Below are 17,286 nucleotides of genomic sequence, written 5' to 3'. Positions count from 1 at the left end.
GGACGGAGTGTTGTACAATGCAAGCACTCGCCCCCAGTCAACTGATCTGGGTTTAATCCATCATCATTCTTTAGCTCACTCCGCCACCCCAGTTCAGACATGGCCATATGCAAATCAGTCTGACCCTGTGCCTCATGGGAACAGTCCAGCCCGAACTGCCAAGCCATGTCTTCCCTGGACCGGAAACAAGCATCCTGGGACCAGTTTCTGGCTAATCAGCCGGGCTAGCTTGAATCCAGTGGCAAAGTGAGCAAGGGACCCACGTCTGGGCATACCCTGCCAACTTAGGGTGAACAAAGCAAAACCAAAGGGGATGATGGACGGAGTGTTGAACAAGCACTCACCTCCGTCAACTGATCTGGGTTTAATCCATCATCATTCTTTAGCTCACTCCGCCACCCCAGTTTAGACATGGCTATATGCAAATCAGTCTGACCCTGTGCCTCATGGGAAAACTGATTTGTTTATAGCTGTGTCTGAACTGGGGTGGCAAAGTGAGCTAAAGAACGATGATGGATTCAACCCAGATCTGTGACTGGGGGTGAGTGTTTGCAATGTTCAACACTTCGTCCATCATCTCCTTGTGTTTGCTTTGTTCGCTCTAAGTTGGCAGGGTATGCCCAGACGTGGGTTCCTTGCTCACTTTGCAACTGGATTCAAGCTAGCCTGGCTGATGAGGGCTGTTAGCCCGAAACCGGTCCCCGGATGCTTGTTTCTGGTCCAGGGAAGACATGGCTTGGCAGTTCGGTCTGGACTGTTCCCATGAGGCACAGGGTCAAGACCGATTTGTATATAGCTGTGTCTGAACTGGGGTCGCAAAGTGAGCTAAAGAACGATAATGGATTCAACTCAGATCTGTGACTGGGGGTGAGTGTTTGCAATGTTCAGTACTCTGTCCATCATCTCCTTGTGTTTGCTTTGTTCGCCGAAGCTGGGCCGAATCCTTCGCAAGCTGAGGCGCGATCTCAGCTGTCTACCCAGTCCGCTGATAGTCACCTCTGTCAATCGTGTTGTGAGAGCGGGGAGTTGGGCACAGGGAACAGAGAGCAGCGGACTGCTGCGGTGCGCAGCTCCTACTCCGGCGTCCATGAAAGGACTGTGTTCGCGTTTACTAAAAGGGAGTTGGACGCTTCAGGGCCTTTTCAGAGATGCATGTAAGAGTCCGTAAACGAGTATGTCTGTAGTACTAATTGTCAAACTCATAATGCTTTTGTGAGTCTGCCTAGGTAGAAATTAGTGTGTATCTTAGGCAACATGCTGGTTTTAGAGCGAACTCTTGCTTGTTGGGGTTTATCAACTCTTTTCTAGCCAACAAGAGCAGGCATTCAATTTCTATGAGTTTGGGTACATTTCATAACGTTTTGATTGCTGGGTTGCTTCTTCAAGAATTCTATCCGAATTCAGCACTGCTTTCTGTAAAGTTTTGAATGAGGCGGCTGTAGTTCATATCACAGTAGTTGGTTTTTCGCTATGCTCTTCTTTCATAGCAGCAGTGTGTACTAGAGTGACTTCACTGTTAATGGCGGTGTGCCAATGTCCTCGGCTAAGTTGCCTCCAGGGCTGGGTTACAAATGCTCCCACGGGTCACAACAGACTTTTGTACTTTCTTTGGCAACCCACAGGATACTGGGGCAGTTTGGTTTCTGAATGGGCCACATATACTTGTGTGGTCCCTTCTGTAATACCAATTGTGCGGGCACCATGTTACATTAAAAGAATGCAGGATTCAGGTCCACACATTAGTACTGTGACTGTACAGTCTTCTGGCGCACTCCCTTACTAGAGGATACCAAGGGGTTTCCTTGTGGCCCTCTCGAACCCCCTCACAAAAGTTGTCCACTGGTAGGCACACAAGCAAAGCAATCTGTAGCGGCACAGAGCTATTGCTCCTCCCAAAAGCCTGTTTTCCCTGTAATACAGCCTGGCCGGAAAGGTCTCCCCTCATTGCATGGGCTAGACCGCTTGTAAATAAGGGTGGTCATATGGGTGAAAAATATGCACCACCAGCTACCCCTTACAAAATGTTGGGGGCACAATAAGGGGGCATTTGCAGTTGTGCCCCAAAGCGCTTTCAGGGTCAGATCCCAGATGCCACTGTTGCTGCCTTTAAGTGCCTGCTTCATTACCCACTGCTTATTAGCAAGCTCTGCACTGGATTCGACCCCCATTATCAGCGGTTACTGCTCTAGTCAAAGCACCTTTTTCATTGCAGGTACCACGGCTAAACGATTTTATGTTTTTATCTTTTCCAGGACATCTTGTTTCCGTACATAAAGGACAATGTCGAGTCCTACCTACGTGCACACTGGGGAGAGGAGGAGTGCAAGGAGGATGTTAACCTGCTGAGGAAACAGGTTCGTTTGTTTTGAAACCAAGCGCTTGTTTTGAAACCAAGCGCTTTCTACTGTTCTGTAGGGGGTGGATAGCGGAAGTGGAGCACGAGGCCTTATGTGCGTGCCGCTTTTGTTAAGTTCACATTAGGAATGGGATAAGGGCATCTGCTGCTGATAATATTGCACGGAAATTTTAGCAAACGCGGTCAAATAAATGGTAAATTCTGGATTTGCAATCGTTTGCTGATTTTAAAAAATAGAAATGGAATAAATGTAGTTTTAAAATGAGAAAAATGACTGAGTTTGTTTCTTATGATCGTGAGTTTCGATATTATTGCCTTTAAAAACACAAATTGTATTATAGATGTTAAGTAAATTATAGGCAAAAGATAGTCATTGCTTGCAACTTTTTTTTATCTCCATCTCTCCGTTTTTGCCATAGAACAAAATGTTTACGTAAAATTAATTGGAACAAAAAATAGGCATTAAATAGAGGGGCCTAAATCTCTGAATAATCGTTACCGAAGTTTCTTTTTTTTTTTTTTTAGTTAAATTTTTTTAAATTTCTTTTCTCTCATCAAATAATACATAAACAATATCAGCCAGTGTGCATAAATATCTAACATGTGAATCTAATAAACTAGCCAAAATAAATATTGTACAAAAATGCGGTAGCAGCACTAATTCATTATACAGTCCAGTTTGTAAGCAGTTTGTAAGACTTAAAAGTATCTTAATGAAACATATCCAGCCAAGTCGTTAGCACTCCCCATATCTTCCTCCCCTTCCTTTTTGCCTGCATGCTCTTAAGAGCATACAGAGCCATTTCAAATTGATATATGTGTAAAAAGCACCCCTTCCGTTGCTGAAAGGTCGAATGTAAGGTATCTAACCATGATGAAGAAACACACACTAAAAACTGTAATTGCAATAAAAAGCATTTCAATCACAGGACCCGACAATGTCTTATCCACCCCAATAACGTAAGTTACGGTGATGGGATGATTTTACATTTCAGTACCTCCCCCAAAAAGGCAGCGATTTCTGATTCTAACCGTTTTAAGCTGGGGCAGGAGTAAAATATATATTCCAGATCCGCCTCCATCGCTTGGCATCTGGGGCACCTAGTCCCCGCCACACCACCCCATTTCGCAATCTTTGCAGTAGTTCTATAAAGATCAAACAGCGTCTTATAGTGTTGTGACTGCAAATTCGATGCAAGCACTGTGGACTTGGACAAGCCCTGGGAAAAGGGTGGGTAGTAGTTAGTGGTGTAGCAGGCCCTGAAAGGCTAGAATGGGGGAGTGAGGTTTTTTTCAACTTGGATGGTACTCTTTGGTGGTGTTGACAGCCTCTAAGAGCTATGGCTAGTTTGCGAATTGCATCTATTAATATCTGCGGGTTGAATGATAAAGTAAAAAGAAGGCGGGTACAAGAAGAGCTAAGGTTTTTGAGAGCGGATGTGTATTGTTTACAAGAAACCCATGTTGCCAGAAAAGGTAGGGCCCTGCTGAATACTCTTGGATTAAAAGCTGTTTGCTATATGTCACAAGAATCTAGGACCAGAGGGGTTGCGATCCTATTGAAAGGGGATTCTGTTATCCCTTGCTGGAATACTGCAGACAACCTGGGAAGATGGGCGTTAATAGAATGCAAGGCAGGTTGTGGCTCTTTCACACTATGTACAATTTATGCCCCAGTATTAGATTACCCCAGTGTGTTTAACTTCCTGGTGGCCGAACTTCCATCATGACCTGGCCCACTTGTTGTTTGTGGGGACTTTAATTTAAATGGCTCAAGGGGAGGGCTATGTAATAAATGAAGAAAGCTATGTGGGGCGCAATCCGCAATCGTTTAAATCCTTGGGCACCTACGGAAAGAACTAGGGCTGGTTGATGTTTGGGCGTGGTTAACGGCACCTGACCCAGGATATACTTACTACTCTGCACCCCATGGCAGTTTAGCCAGGTTGGTTTATTTTACATGTCACCCATACTGGTTAGCGGGGCACTGGTTGAATTATTCCCTAGAGCGGTGTCCGATCATAACCCGATTATTTTTGAGTTTGCCATTAAAGTGATGGCTCGTACACCTAGAAAGTGGACATTTGAGAGGGGGTTGTTGCTGGATCCTGACTATGTCAAACACATGAAGTCCTGGATTGTGTTTTTTTTAGCTAAATAACGGAAGTGTGGATGCAGGAATAGTCTGGGACTCATTTAAGGCGGGGATAAGGGGTGAAACTCTGAGTTTTAGTGTCTCTAAACAGAAGAATGAGCGTGGACGCAGTAGAGAGCGTTATCAAACGCTAAGGAGTCTGGAAACAGAATTAATTAGTGCTCTTGAAAACAGGAAAGACTCAGCCCCGGTTTTAAACTTGATAGCTATCACGAAGGCATGCTTAAATGAACATTTTGCAGAGAAAACAGCTGGGAAGTACCTGTCTAAAGAGCAGGACCGCTACGAGTACAGTGAGCGCATTGGGCGGTTTTTTGACAGTAAGTGCACAGCAACAGAGCACCGTTGGCTGCATCAGTAAAATTAAGAATCTGTATGGAAACAGTTACAGATCCCGCCGAAATTACAGAAGCTTTTTGGGGTTTTTATGCCGATCTGTATAAAAACTCCTTTAACCATGGACCCATGCTCTCAGATAAGGGTGTGGTAGATCAGTCCGGTAAAATTACAGATGAGGAGAGGCTGATGCTAGGGAGAGTAATATGACCTGAGGAGTTAGACTGCTTTGTTTGCCTTACCATCGGGGAAGGCTGTTGGGGCAGACTACATTCCTCTGGAATTTTACAAGGTATTCTTTACAGAGATCCAGCAGGAACTGCTAGGTCATGTAAATTAAGTTACAATCGGGAACCTGCCCCCTAGGTCATGGGGTATTGCTAATATAATTATCTTTTTAAAGAAAGGTAAAGACCCCTTAGCTATGGGATCATATAGACCAATCACGTTGCTGAACAGTGATGAGAAGGTATATTCTAAAATCTTTGCCACCCGATTAGCCGGTGTTATATACCACCTGGTGTCTGAGTGGCAACATGAGTTCATCCCAGGCAGAGGGACCACTGATCACGTTCAGAGGGTCATATCTCTATTTGATGCAACGGAAGTTCTGGCAAACCAATGGGGGTGGCCTTACTGGATCCTGAAAAGGCCTTCGACCGTGTGTCGTGGGCCTTTTTGAAGAAAATTCTGGAAGTCAATTCTGGGAAGTAACTTCATTGGTGCAATTCAAGCAATGTATTACAATCTTATAGCCCATGTGCAAATAATAGGCCATCCCGCACCCATAGCATGCACACTACTGTGGATGTGGCCTAATGTCTAGGGCGGTCTACCTCTATGCTGGGGGACGAGTCTCGGCAGGGACGCTCAACATCCTGTGATTCTTGGCAAATCACTTAATCTTCCCGCGCCTTACAAAAATTAATCTGCCCGTCTGTAACGCGACTGGTGCTCATGTAAAGTGCTCTTATACCCTCGGGTCCAGTTTGCAATATATAATTCTCCCCCCCCCCCCCCCCCCCCCAAGTGATGCTTGACTGGAAGATATAGCGCAGTGGCCATCGAGCAGGGCCATACGCTGTCCACCTCTATGGCAGTATGTGATTGGAATGGTGTGGGTGTAGTGGAGGCGGAGTTTTTGATGTACACATTGCTATGTTAGCATAAGCGTCTTAGAAGTTAAAACGCCATCTTGCCACTTTTGCTGCTTTTGCACACGACACTGCAGATAGATGTTATTATATGAAAAATGCTTGCTTTCCCTTTTTTCACATGAGAACGGTCTGTTGTTCACATCCCTAGACGTGCACCGCGACCTTGGTCTGAACATTGTGTGCAGAAACATTCAGGGCCAACAAACAATGTATGCTTTTGAATTCAGGTTGATCGGGCCACGCTCTAGCCATAACACGCACAGCTGCAAATATCTGACACTCGAGCGCCTTTAATATTGCAGTTTGCATGCATGAGATGCACATTCTGGAGAATAACTTTTCCAGGCGCAGAGCAAAGCTGATCCTGTGATGTGATTCACCTAAGCTGATCTTTACGGTATGGGGTTCCCCATTCAAACCTAGAGACCATCTATTAGTCTAATAATACTAGCTTACTAGCGAAGGGAGGGTGGTTGTAATCCACTATCATCTGTAATATGATTTCTCCCTTCATTTTCTATGGTATTGTAACAATGCTGATGGTTTTAATTTTAATCATTTGTCTGCTCACGTTAGCCAAAGTACTGCTTCTTAGGACACGTAGTTTATAAAAATAAACATTTTAAACTTTACTGTGTCTCTGAATACTCTTGTTGTGGACTGATATGAGAATAATAACGAACAGGTATTTCTGATTCCCACCATTCCTGAGAGTACTCTAAAGTCGCTTGTTCTCGGTTGTGTCATCATTGGTAGCTTCTATATGGTATGAAGAGCGAATGAGACACTGATGCTGGTCGGATAGGGGTTCTGGGTACTGAGGTGAGTTTTTGGTACACCGCAATTCACTGAGGTCCTGGTTTCCTGTGCATAGTTCTGTGCATGAGCAGAATCCCTGCAACATGGTGCACCTAACGTTTGGTCTTCTGATTTGAGACGCCTTAGTAGTGCTTATATTAGTCCATGACGCCCTCACTCTTGTTTCCGGATAGCGGGAGTGACGGTTTTAACCTACCTATTGGTACGATAGGTTCAATCAAGCTTGTCAATTAAAAAGGTTTTTATATTTTTAAACCCTTGTGCTACTATAAAATACATTGTTGTTCATCTCTGTGTCCTTATGGCGGTCGATATTGCAGCACATAGCCGCACTCCTCTGCGGCGTCATTTGACGCAGTTTGGGGTGCCGGACGATGGGATAGCTGTTATTTTTGTGGTGAGTGCCGATGCATCATATCCCTACGAGTTGTTTTACTCTTGGGTGACTATGCTGGCGGTGAATGCGGATGATAATACGTTTCACTCTTATACTCCCACGCGGATCACAGCAAATCATACGCCATATAGGACGCAGGAGATTCCTATTTCAGCTTGGCTGCATCGAATTTGGTTTAATGGCGCCCTTCCCCATACGGTTACACCGGTTCGAATGGGCCCTTTGTCAATTCCATGGGCCACTTGGCCGGTACTGGCCGGATTTACGCTTAATCCTCGTTATTTAACGGCTACGGTGGATGAGTTACATGTCCTCCATACAGCCCTGATTACAGTACATAGAGCTTTAGTGCAATACGCTTCACGTAATGTGCAGGTGGGGGCACCTGTTGTTGCGGGACAGCCAGCTGGCCCGGCCGGGATTGTCATTAGTCCCGTCATGGTTAATTCGGTTATGGGCAAGCGCCCCCACAATAAGGACGATTTACCTTATTGGCTTGCTGAGAAATTTGACCAGCTGGAGGCAGTCTTTCCGCACTCTACTCCTGTGGAGAAACACAGGATACTCACCATTAGTTTGCAGAAGGACTTAGTCCCAGAGGTGTCAGATTGTGACAACTGGGGTAAAGTTTTTGCAGCGGTCTACTCGAAGTGCTTCGGCACCCCATCTATGGCCGTGCTTCACTCCGTCATCAAGCGTGTTCAAGATCAACACGGTCCAGAGGCGGCTGTCGAGTTGGGGATGAGGCTTGTCGGTGTGTTCGACGTAGTTGCCACTCTCATCCTTGGTAACCTCAAGGGAGATGCGGTACACTTTCAAGTGGTGAATGGTTTAGCCCTCGTTGACCTACTCGATAAGCCCCGAGAGTTGCCTAAAATTATTGCGGAGGCTTATAGAACTATTGGCCGCAGTAGTTTGGGGATTAAGCCTACTATTGTCATTCCAGACATACAACAGCAAACTAAGGTGAGTTCGTCTGTCAAAGACGATCGTCCAGCTTTTCCTAAATAAAATTGGAGAACAAAGAAACAGGGAAAGCAGCAACAGAAACAGGAGTCTCGTCCTGCGTCACCGGTACAGGTGGCTGGTGAACGCACATATGATTTGTGTGATCGCACTAGTATTAGGTCACCTGATAGATTTCAGGTTACTGAACAACGTTCTCCTCGTTCTTCACAGGAAACATCGGCCTCACAGTCCGGTGGCGGAGAACGTGGCAAGGGTCGGGGTGCCCAACAAGGACTTGAGCAACCCCGTAAGCCTGACGGTAAAGGCAAGCAGGACGAGTTTGCAGGTCAACGTATCCCGTTTCAGAAGAAGAAAGTTGCTGCGCTAACAGCGAGGTATGCCACAGATAGTGAGAACACAGCTTTGGAACCTGACATGGGCACTAACGCTGTTCGACAGCGCGGCAGAGGTTACAGTATTGCGGCAAGCACTGCGTCCATATCTGGAGGAGACAGCAACGGACACGTTCATTACTGTAGAAACTGCTGATGCTAGAGTGGTTCCCCCAGACAGACTATATGACATAGTCCTCTTAATTGAAGGTGACATACAACGTATGATCCAAGGAATTGTTTGGGATAATCTGACCTCTACCTATGATAGTCTATTAGCGGAGGAGGACTGGCCCCCAGCTTTCATTTTGGATGCTCCTAGAGGGGAGGAGGTGATACTCCCGTCCTTTGCGCACACAGTGCCAAAGGAGCACGCTCAAAGGTTTGCCGAAGAGTGGGCTCAGGTGCTTGCTCCGGCTTTGTACCGTACTCGGGTTGGATGGGATAAATTGTCCCCAAGCCATGAGATTCCTTTACGGTCTATGCCCCAGCCGCAGCCCCAATATCCCATACGCCGCGCAGCTAGGTCTCACGTCGCGGAAATCCTTGAACAATTGGAATATGAAGGTGTTATTGAAACGTGTGTCACCAATGAATAATCCTTTATTCACTGTAACTAAACCTGATGGGTCCTACCACCTAGTTTTGGATTACCGGCATTTGAACTCTCATTGTCGGACTTGTGCTGTACAGAATACCCACAGTTCAGCCCTCGTTGATAGTCTTGTGAGGAAAAGGTTTAAGACCACACTTGACATATCCAATGGCTTTTATAGCCATAACCTGTCCTCTATTAGTAGTCAGTGGACAGCGTTTACTTCTGGCGGCAAACAAAAACAGTTTAAGAGATTAGCCATGGGCTATAAAAACAGCCCCTGGCGTCTTTGCCGCACGTGTAGTCTCTCTGTTAGAGAGCATAGACCCTGATGCGTACTTGTATGTTGACAATATCTATCTCACAGACGGCAAATTATGGCCGCATCTATGTCGCTGATCGCATCATTGTTATGTTTGTGGACTTCGGTTACAAATTCAATTTTGCGAAGTCGCACTCTGCAGAGTATACAGTGTTGTTTTTGGGCTACGAGCTCAACAATGAAGGTCGAGGTTTAGCCCCTCACTTCTTGGAGAAGTGCGCATGTTTGCGTGCTCCGACAACGCAGAAAAAATTACAGTCTTTGCTGGGTTTTCTGAATTTCGGGCGTACATACATTCCCGATTATGCCCAGCGTATCAAGCCGCTATATGCCTTGGTACAACCTACTTTTTCCAAATCGAGCTGGCTGCCAGAGCATTCAGCTATCTTGCAATCTTTGCAGGCTGATCTTCTTGCTTCGAAATACTTACTGACACGTGATAACCACACTAGCCTGGTGATAAGAATTGTGCCTGGCGCAGTGGGTTTCACGTACTTAACGTTCAATGAGGGCGACACAGTCCCCATTGCTTACAAATCACACCTGTACACTGCTGAAATGCGCTTTTCCATGGTCGAAAAAGTCTTGACTGCAGTGCAAATGGCGATTCTTAAAGAGCGAGCACTGTCGCAAGGGAAACGCATGTTGGTAGTTACACTATATCCTGCTCTAGAGGCAGTGACGAAAGCCAGTGCACCTAATTCTAAAGCTTTGCATCCACGTTGGATACAATGGGCAACATCCTTGACATCGCCAGATGTCACCTATATCTTTGATTCCTCATTACAGACCCAGGAGTACTTGCAGTATGAATTCGTTCATCCAGCTCCTCTGTCTTTGCGCCCGCTTGAAGATTACCATTGTGTCATTTATACTGACAGTTCGACGCAACCGGCAACGGGATCGAAGCACGCTTATTCAGCGGCATGCACAATTGTGGCTGGCACTTTCGTGAATGGTGAATTCAAGTCTGATGTCGTGCATACACAGTCATTGGGTGATTGTACCGCACAGTTGGCGGAGCTACGTGCTCTAGTGCTTGCATTGGAGTTTGCTTATCCTCGTGTTACTACTCTTATAGTGAGTGACTCGTTTTACTGTGTTCAGTCTTTTAACAACCATTTATTTTTTTGGTCTCAGAATGAATATCGCGATTCCAAAGGTAGCAAAATCAAGCATAAAATTCTTTGGGTTTGAGTGGCAGAACTTAAACAGAATCTGCCTCTCGTGAATGTAACTCACACTCTTGGTCACCAACGAGTTGGTGTCCACGCTGTCGGCAACAGCTTAGCTGACGAAGCAGCGAAAACTGCAGTGGCAACATATCTAGTAGCGGTACAAAGGGGGGTGGTGATGGACGGAGCATCAGAACCTATCAAACACTCACACCCAGTCAACAGATCTGGGTTTGATCCATCACCGTTCTTTAGCCCACTCTGCCACCCCAGTTCAGACATGGCCATATGCAAATCAGTCTGACCCGTGCCTCATGGGAACAGTCCAGCCCGAACTGCCAAGCCATGCCTTCCCTGGACCGGAAACAAGCCTCCTAGGACCGGTTTCTGGCATCTCAGCCGTCTTCAGCCAGGCTTGCTTGAATCCAGTGGCAAAGTGACCAAGGGACTCACGTCTGAGCATACCCTGCCAACTTATGGCAAACAAAGCGGTACAAAAGGGGGTGGTGATAGACGGAGCCATCGCCACCCCCTTTTGTAACATATCTAGTAGCAGCAGTTACAAGATCCAAAAGTAAGATCGATGATGACATTTTGGCAGCTATTGCTGCAACAGAGAAGGGAGGTAATTACCCTAGAGGTTTCCCTTCTCGGTACTCTTATCATTTAAGTCCGGATAAAGTCCCGTATGTGAGAATTAACGACGTTGGTGATAGATTGATTCCCAACGCGGACTGCAGACCTTCCTTGATAACAGCGGCTCTCGAAGGTATGGCCTCTGCCCATGCCGGCGTTTCAGCTACTGTTAGTCTTTTACAACAGAGTTACTGGTGGCGCGGATTGTATAAACAGACTCGCACTTATGTTCTTGATTGTGACATTTGCCAGCAGATTAAACCTTCGACTGCTGCGCGCCCACCACAGGCTCAGTTGTACATATCTAATAAACCACTTGGGTGCGTTTATCTAGATCACTGCGGTCCATTCTCCTCTGATACTGCGTTCAAGTACATCTTAGTTGCAGTGGATTTGTGCACACGTTTTCTTTGTGTGTGGCCACAAAGGAGTGCTGATGCTCGAACTGTCATCAGGGATTTGCATGTCTTTGTGGGAATTTTTGCATGTTGTACCCTTCACTCTGAGCAGGGCCCGGCGTTCGCCTCTAAGGCATACAAAGAAGCCATGAGATCTTTGGGGGCCCAAGTCAAATTTTCGTCTCCATACTGGCCTGAGGGTAATAGTGTTGTGGAGCGAATGAACCGTGACTGAAAGCAATCCCTGACAGCTAGAGTTTTAGGCACTGGCAGGAATTGGTTAGCCCATCTGTAGAACGTACAACGTACAACGTGCACTTAATAATCTCCCTAGAAGGTCTCTGGGTGGGCGGACCCCATACGAGATGCTCTTTGGTATAAAAATGTTTTTCCCGGACCTTGATGGTCTAGACATGGCGGCGTCAGCCGCACCCTTTGACGTGGATGATCACTGTGCTATATTACGGACTCTACAAGAGACCGGAGACAGTCTTGCAAAGGAACACTTGCCCTTCACGACTGATGCTGCGCTTCAGATTCCGGTAGTCGTCTGGCTACCTCGAGTTGGTGATCTGGTCTGTGAGAAGGTGGTGAACAAGAAATAGTTTGGCCCCTCTTACCGTGCACCAGTTCCAGTGCTTGGCGTGCAGGGTAAAAGAACAGTCATTTTACCTCCACTTCCTGGTCGCAAGGATAACAGGTACATCTCCATTGACCATGTCAAACTACAGCGAGTGGCCGATTATTCTTAGTATGACTCCAGCAGTCTCTTGCCCTGTGATGCTGAGAAATTCTGTTTTGGCTCCGACTTCTACCACCATGCCTGATATTGCCATTGAGATGCATACAGTTACTAATCCTTTGTAGACACCACCGGCTGGTGGTCCACCTGCAGATTCTGAGTATGCTTATCCCACAGAGGTATCATTGCCTCTTTTACAATCAACCGCAGTTAACCAGTCACGTTTCTCATTTGACGCTAACTCTATGACTTCCAGTGCTCCATCGAAGATTTCTATTTTTGCAGTTTGGTTTAAAAGACATTTTTTAATTCCCCCTTGGATTTACATTTGGCTGGTGCTCATATGTATTTTTTTTGTTTATGTCCATTGGATTTGGGTTGGTATTTTTTCGTCTTGTAAATGGACACTATCTCAACGAAAGATCTACCATTAGATTAATTGATGGAACTTTGGCCCCACACTCCTCATCACACATCATGAAGAGGGACCTGACTTTTGTGAATATTATTGCATGGCCTGTGTTAGCTGGGATTGTGTGGGATGCTGTTAAATTTCAAATTCATGGACCCACAGAGGTTATTAATGTTACCAATGTTCTTCGTGTTTCTATGGGTGATGTTGTGAAACAAAACATCCGCTCTGATGATTGGGACGTTCAGGCCATACAGGCACTGTTTTCTGATCTGAAATATTATGCTGCTTTTGATGCTGAAGATTTGTATTTAGACACAGCTAATTATGGGGAACTGTTTTGCTATCAACATTATGGCAATCATTTCCTACATAAAGCCAATACGTTTCGAAATTTTGTAAATTATACACAATGGGAACATTGTCCGGCGCCAATGCAAGGCAGTTCCAACACATTGATGAACAAATTTGCATATTTTACCGATTTCAGTGTTTCCAAACCTGCCGCTTTTTACTTTAAAGTGGCAGCTGAGTCTGCCTCGAAGGTTAGGCTGACACACACTAAATTGTTGTATTCCAAATCCTTTATGGATGAATTGGCTATTGGGGGTTATGACCTGTGGAAAGCTACTATTGATCTTAAACCTGTTTGGGGATCTAAGACGTGGCAAGTACGGGGAACAGAAGCTCTGCATCCTGCCTGCCTCATCCCAAACCACATGTTATTTTTTAATTCTACTATTTTTCAGACCACTTGTTTCGGATTGGCTACTTCTAAAAAGCTCAATTCCGCCTCTATTCCTGATCTAGGTGCTTATCCTAATTGGGATAATCATACAGATCTGTCCCTTGATGCGTTGCAGTCATACATTACTAATACATCCTTCATTATTTCCAAATTAAATCCGGAAGGATGGTTAATATGGCAGACGAGTTCAGATGCCTGTCAACATCGTTTTCTCGGTCTGCAACCTGGGTATACGCAGGTTCGATTGGACCCCCGCTTTGAATCTTCCCATTCAGTTACTACCTACTCTGTGGGGAAGTTATGCCAAACTTGGCTGCAACGTTGGCTTCTGTTAAGCATCATTTATCAAAGTTACATGACAAAATAGATTTGAACGATTTTGTTAAGGGTCCTGTTGGTGTCAGATCCAAAAGATGGGTGTATGCAATTTATAACGAAGTTTGGAAAGTGTCGCAAATTGAAGCTGCTTCCAGACTGAGAGCCATAGATCAATCAAATTTGGAAAAAGTACTAGCTGTTATCGATAATAGCATTAACACCCTTTCTTCCAGAATTTACACGTTAGATAATATTGTTTAATCTGTTGTTGACATTGTGCATGATGATATGTCTGTTCTATATCATGGTCAAAATCAATTGCGTTCTATTATGCAGTTGGCATGGACTTTGCAAACGTTGAAGGCTGGGAAAGTCCCCTGGGACTACATGAATACATCGTCTTTATTCCTTCCTTTTAATCTGACTGCAAAACAATAATTCATGTCCATGAAAGATGCAACATACTCATTACTGCATATTGAAAAGTTGGAACATTTGCCTTTCTCTGTAGCAGAACTGAACTCCGCTGTGTGGCTTATCCACGGGTTAATCACATTACCATTCCCTTTGTTTAAGTTCAGTTTGTGCATGAAACATTATGCCCTAGGCAGATATGAACCATTGGGTACGGCTTTCTTGCATTAAGTTTGGTCACTCCTATTTACACACAGGTGCATGAGAGAAGGTAAAGAAGTTTATTTGAAAGGTGAGGAGTGCACTTCCACACCTGATCACTCAGTAGTCTGTAGGCACATCCAATTGCATGGCGCATGCAACATTCAGGCACCAAATTTAGCATGCGTCCTGAAAGGGATTCCAGTGCCAGCTATTACACCCTCTTTCACGTTGTTTGCTAATGGTAGTTATTTGCTTTTAAATAACGAGGCTTGCTGCGGGATGCTAGTGGGTATTCCCTACATTGTGACCGTATCACAAAGGGTAGTCTGCTGTAAAAATGTTCTTTTCCCACCCCCGCATGGGCGGCTGGATGTTTCCATCTGGCCTTCCATTCCAACGTTGAAAGCAGAGTTCAACAAGATGAGCAGAATAAGGGCTCTATTGTCTCAAAAAGAAATCGCTCTGACTTCCTCCCGTGCAACTTTTGTCCTTCACGTAGCGAGCACCCGCACCGAGGTGCATGCGCTTTTAAATACTGATCTCCCCCTTCATTTCGGTGCTCTGATTCACACTATATTTAATGCCTCGTCAACAACGGGCTTGGCGCATTTTTTCAAAATTGTGGGCTCCGGCCTCGTGACCTCTTTCCAAACAATTTTTGGTGTGATACCGGCAGTTTTTCATTCTATTTTTTTCCATCGTCTTTGGTGGGCTCCCGTTGATTCTCGCCCTCACGGCTGGTGTGCTGTTGTTGGTCTGCTTGCTGCACAATGGCTGCACAATTTGTGTCACACAACGGCCTGTCCCGGTTGCTTCATCTTCGTAACCCGATGCTTGAATGTTATGGAACATTACCACTGGCCACTTTAAGCATTGCCTATGGATTGTCCTTCCGGTTTTCCTACTTTACTTGCGTGCAACCTGTTTTTCATTGCCTAGATTGTCCTTTCGAATGGGCTCTGGATTTGTGCTTGTCAAACACGGTGTCTCCTGCCCCGGATTATGATCGACTGATGAGTCCCTTAGTGGCTCATTAGTTGGACTGTTCTGGTATCAGGATTATGGCCTGTGGAGCAGCACATGGAGTCCTAGGGAATTGGGACATCGGTACGGCAGCGTATGACTTCTTGGCGAGAAGTTATCTTAAAGAACACGCCAGTTGTCCTCTGATTGTGCTAGAGGCTCCAGTTATAGAGGAACATGTATGTTCATTTTCCTTGTTAGACTGGATGGCGGAAACTTTTACAGAACATTCTAATGACTTCCTCTTGGAGGCTGTCGCTACTTATTGTGCTTACACGTTGATGGATTAACTGGGATGTCGTCCAACTTTCCTTGTACGAGCTACACATATATATATATTTTTGATTCGACATTTAGGCTCTGTTGAGCCTCTGCAAAGTGTGACATTTTTCTTTTTTTCTCTTTCTTTTTCATTTTTTACACTGGGTTTTTGAACTTTCACTTCCATTTATTTGGATTTCCAATACATGCACTTAGTTCTGTGTTCTGTCGAACTTGATCTCTGCGTTCCTTGATTGTATCCCTATTTGTGCGTGGTCCGATCAAGGGAGGGTGTAGTGGAGGCGGAGTTTCCGATGTACACATTGCTATGTTAGCATAAGCGTCTTAGAAGTTAAAACGCCATCTTGCTGCTTTTGCACACGACACTGCAGATAGATGTTATGATATGAAAAATGCTTGCTTGCCTTTTCTTCACATGAGAATGGTCTGTTGTTCACATCACTAGACGTGCACCGAGACCTTGGTCTGAAGATTGTGTGCAGAAACATTCAGGTCCAACAAACAATATATGCTTTTGAATTCAGGTTGATCGGGCCACGCTCTAGCCATAACATGGACACAGCTGCAAATATCTGACACTCAAGCGCCTTTAATATTGCAGTTTGCATGCATGAGATACACATTCTGGAGAAGAACTTTTCCAGGCGCAGAGCAAAGCTGATCCTGTGATGTGATTCACCTAAGCTGATCTTTACGGTATGGGGTTCCCCATTCAAACCTAGAGACCTTCTATTAGTCTAATAATACTAGCTTACTAGCGAAGGGAGGGTGGTTGTAATCCACTATCATCTGTAATATGATTTCTCCCTTCATTTTCTATGGTATTGTAACAATGCTGATGGTTTTAATTTTAATCATTTGTCTGCTCACGTTAGCCAAAGTACTGCTTCTTAGGACACGTAGTTTATAAAAATAAACATTTTAAACTTTACTGTGTCTCTGAATACTCTTGTTGTGGACTGATATGAGAATAATAACGAACAGGTATTTCTGATTCCCACCATTCCTGAGAGTACTCTAAAGTCGCATGTTCTCGGTTGTGTCATCATTGGTAGCTTCTATATGGTATGAAGAGCGAATGAGACACTGATGCTGGTCGGATAGGGGTTCTGGGTACTGAGGTGAGTTTTTGGTACACCGCAATTCACTGAGGTCCTGGTTTCCTGTGCATAGTTCTGTGCATGAGCAGAATCCCTGCAACATGGTGCACCTAACGTTTGGTCTTCTGATTTGAGACGCCTTAGTAGTGCTTATATTAGTCCATGACGCCCTCACTCTTGTTTCCGGATAGCGGGAGTGACGGTTTTAACCTACCTATTGGTACGATAGGTTCAATCAAGCTTGTCAATTAAAAAGGTTTTTATATTTTTAAACCCTTGTGCTACTATAAAATACATTGTTGTTCATCTCTGTGTCCTTATGGCGGTCGATATTGCAGCACATAGCCGCACTCCTCT

The 17,286-nt window shown here is 45.1% G+C and overlaps 1 protein-coding gene across 2 annotated transcripts in view; it reads left to right on the top strand.

The window, feature by feature from the left end:
- Positions 1-17,286, top strand: part of ENOPH1 (enolase-phosphatase 1) — a 166,110-nt gene that overhangs the window by 45,751 nt on the left and 103,073 nt on the right. For both annotated transcript variants that reach the window (XM_085641236.1, XM_085641237.1), the window contains one exon: positions 2,253-2,354. In XM_085641236.1, coding sequence (XP_085497362.1) covers positions 2,253-2,354 — 102 coding nt within the window. The remainder of the gene's footprint in view (positions 1-2,252; positions 2,355-17,286) is intronic.

This window comes from Triturus cristatus, chromosome 2_2 (genome assembly GCF_964204655.1).
Source record: "Triturus cristatus chromosome 2_2, aTriCri1.1, whole genome shotgun sequence".
Taxonomy (NCBI): Eukaryota; Metazoa; Chordata; class Amphibia; order Caudata; family Salamandridae; genus Triturus; species Triturus cristatus.
The sequence above is the reverse complement of the archived record's forward strand: the minus strand, read 5'-3'. Positions and strand labels throughout refer to the sequence as shown.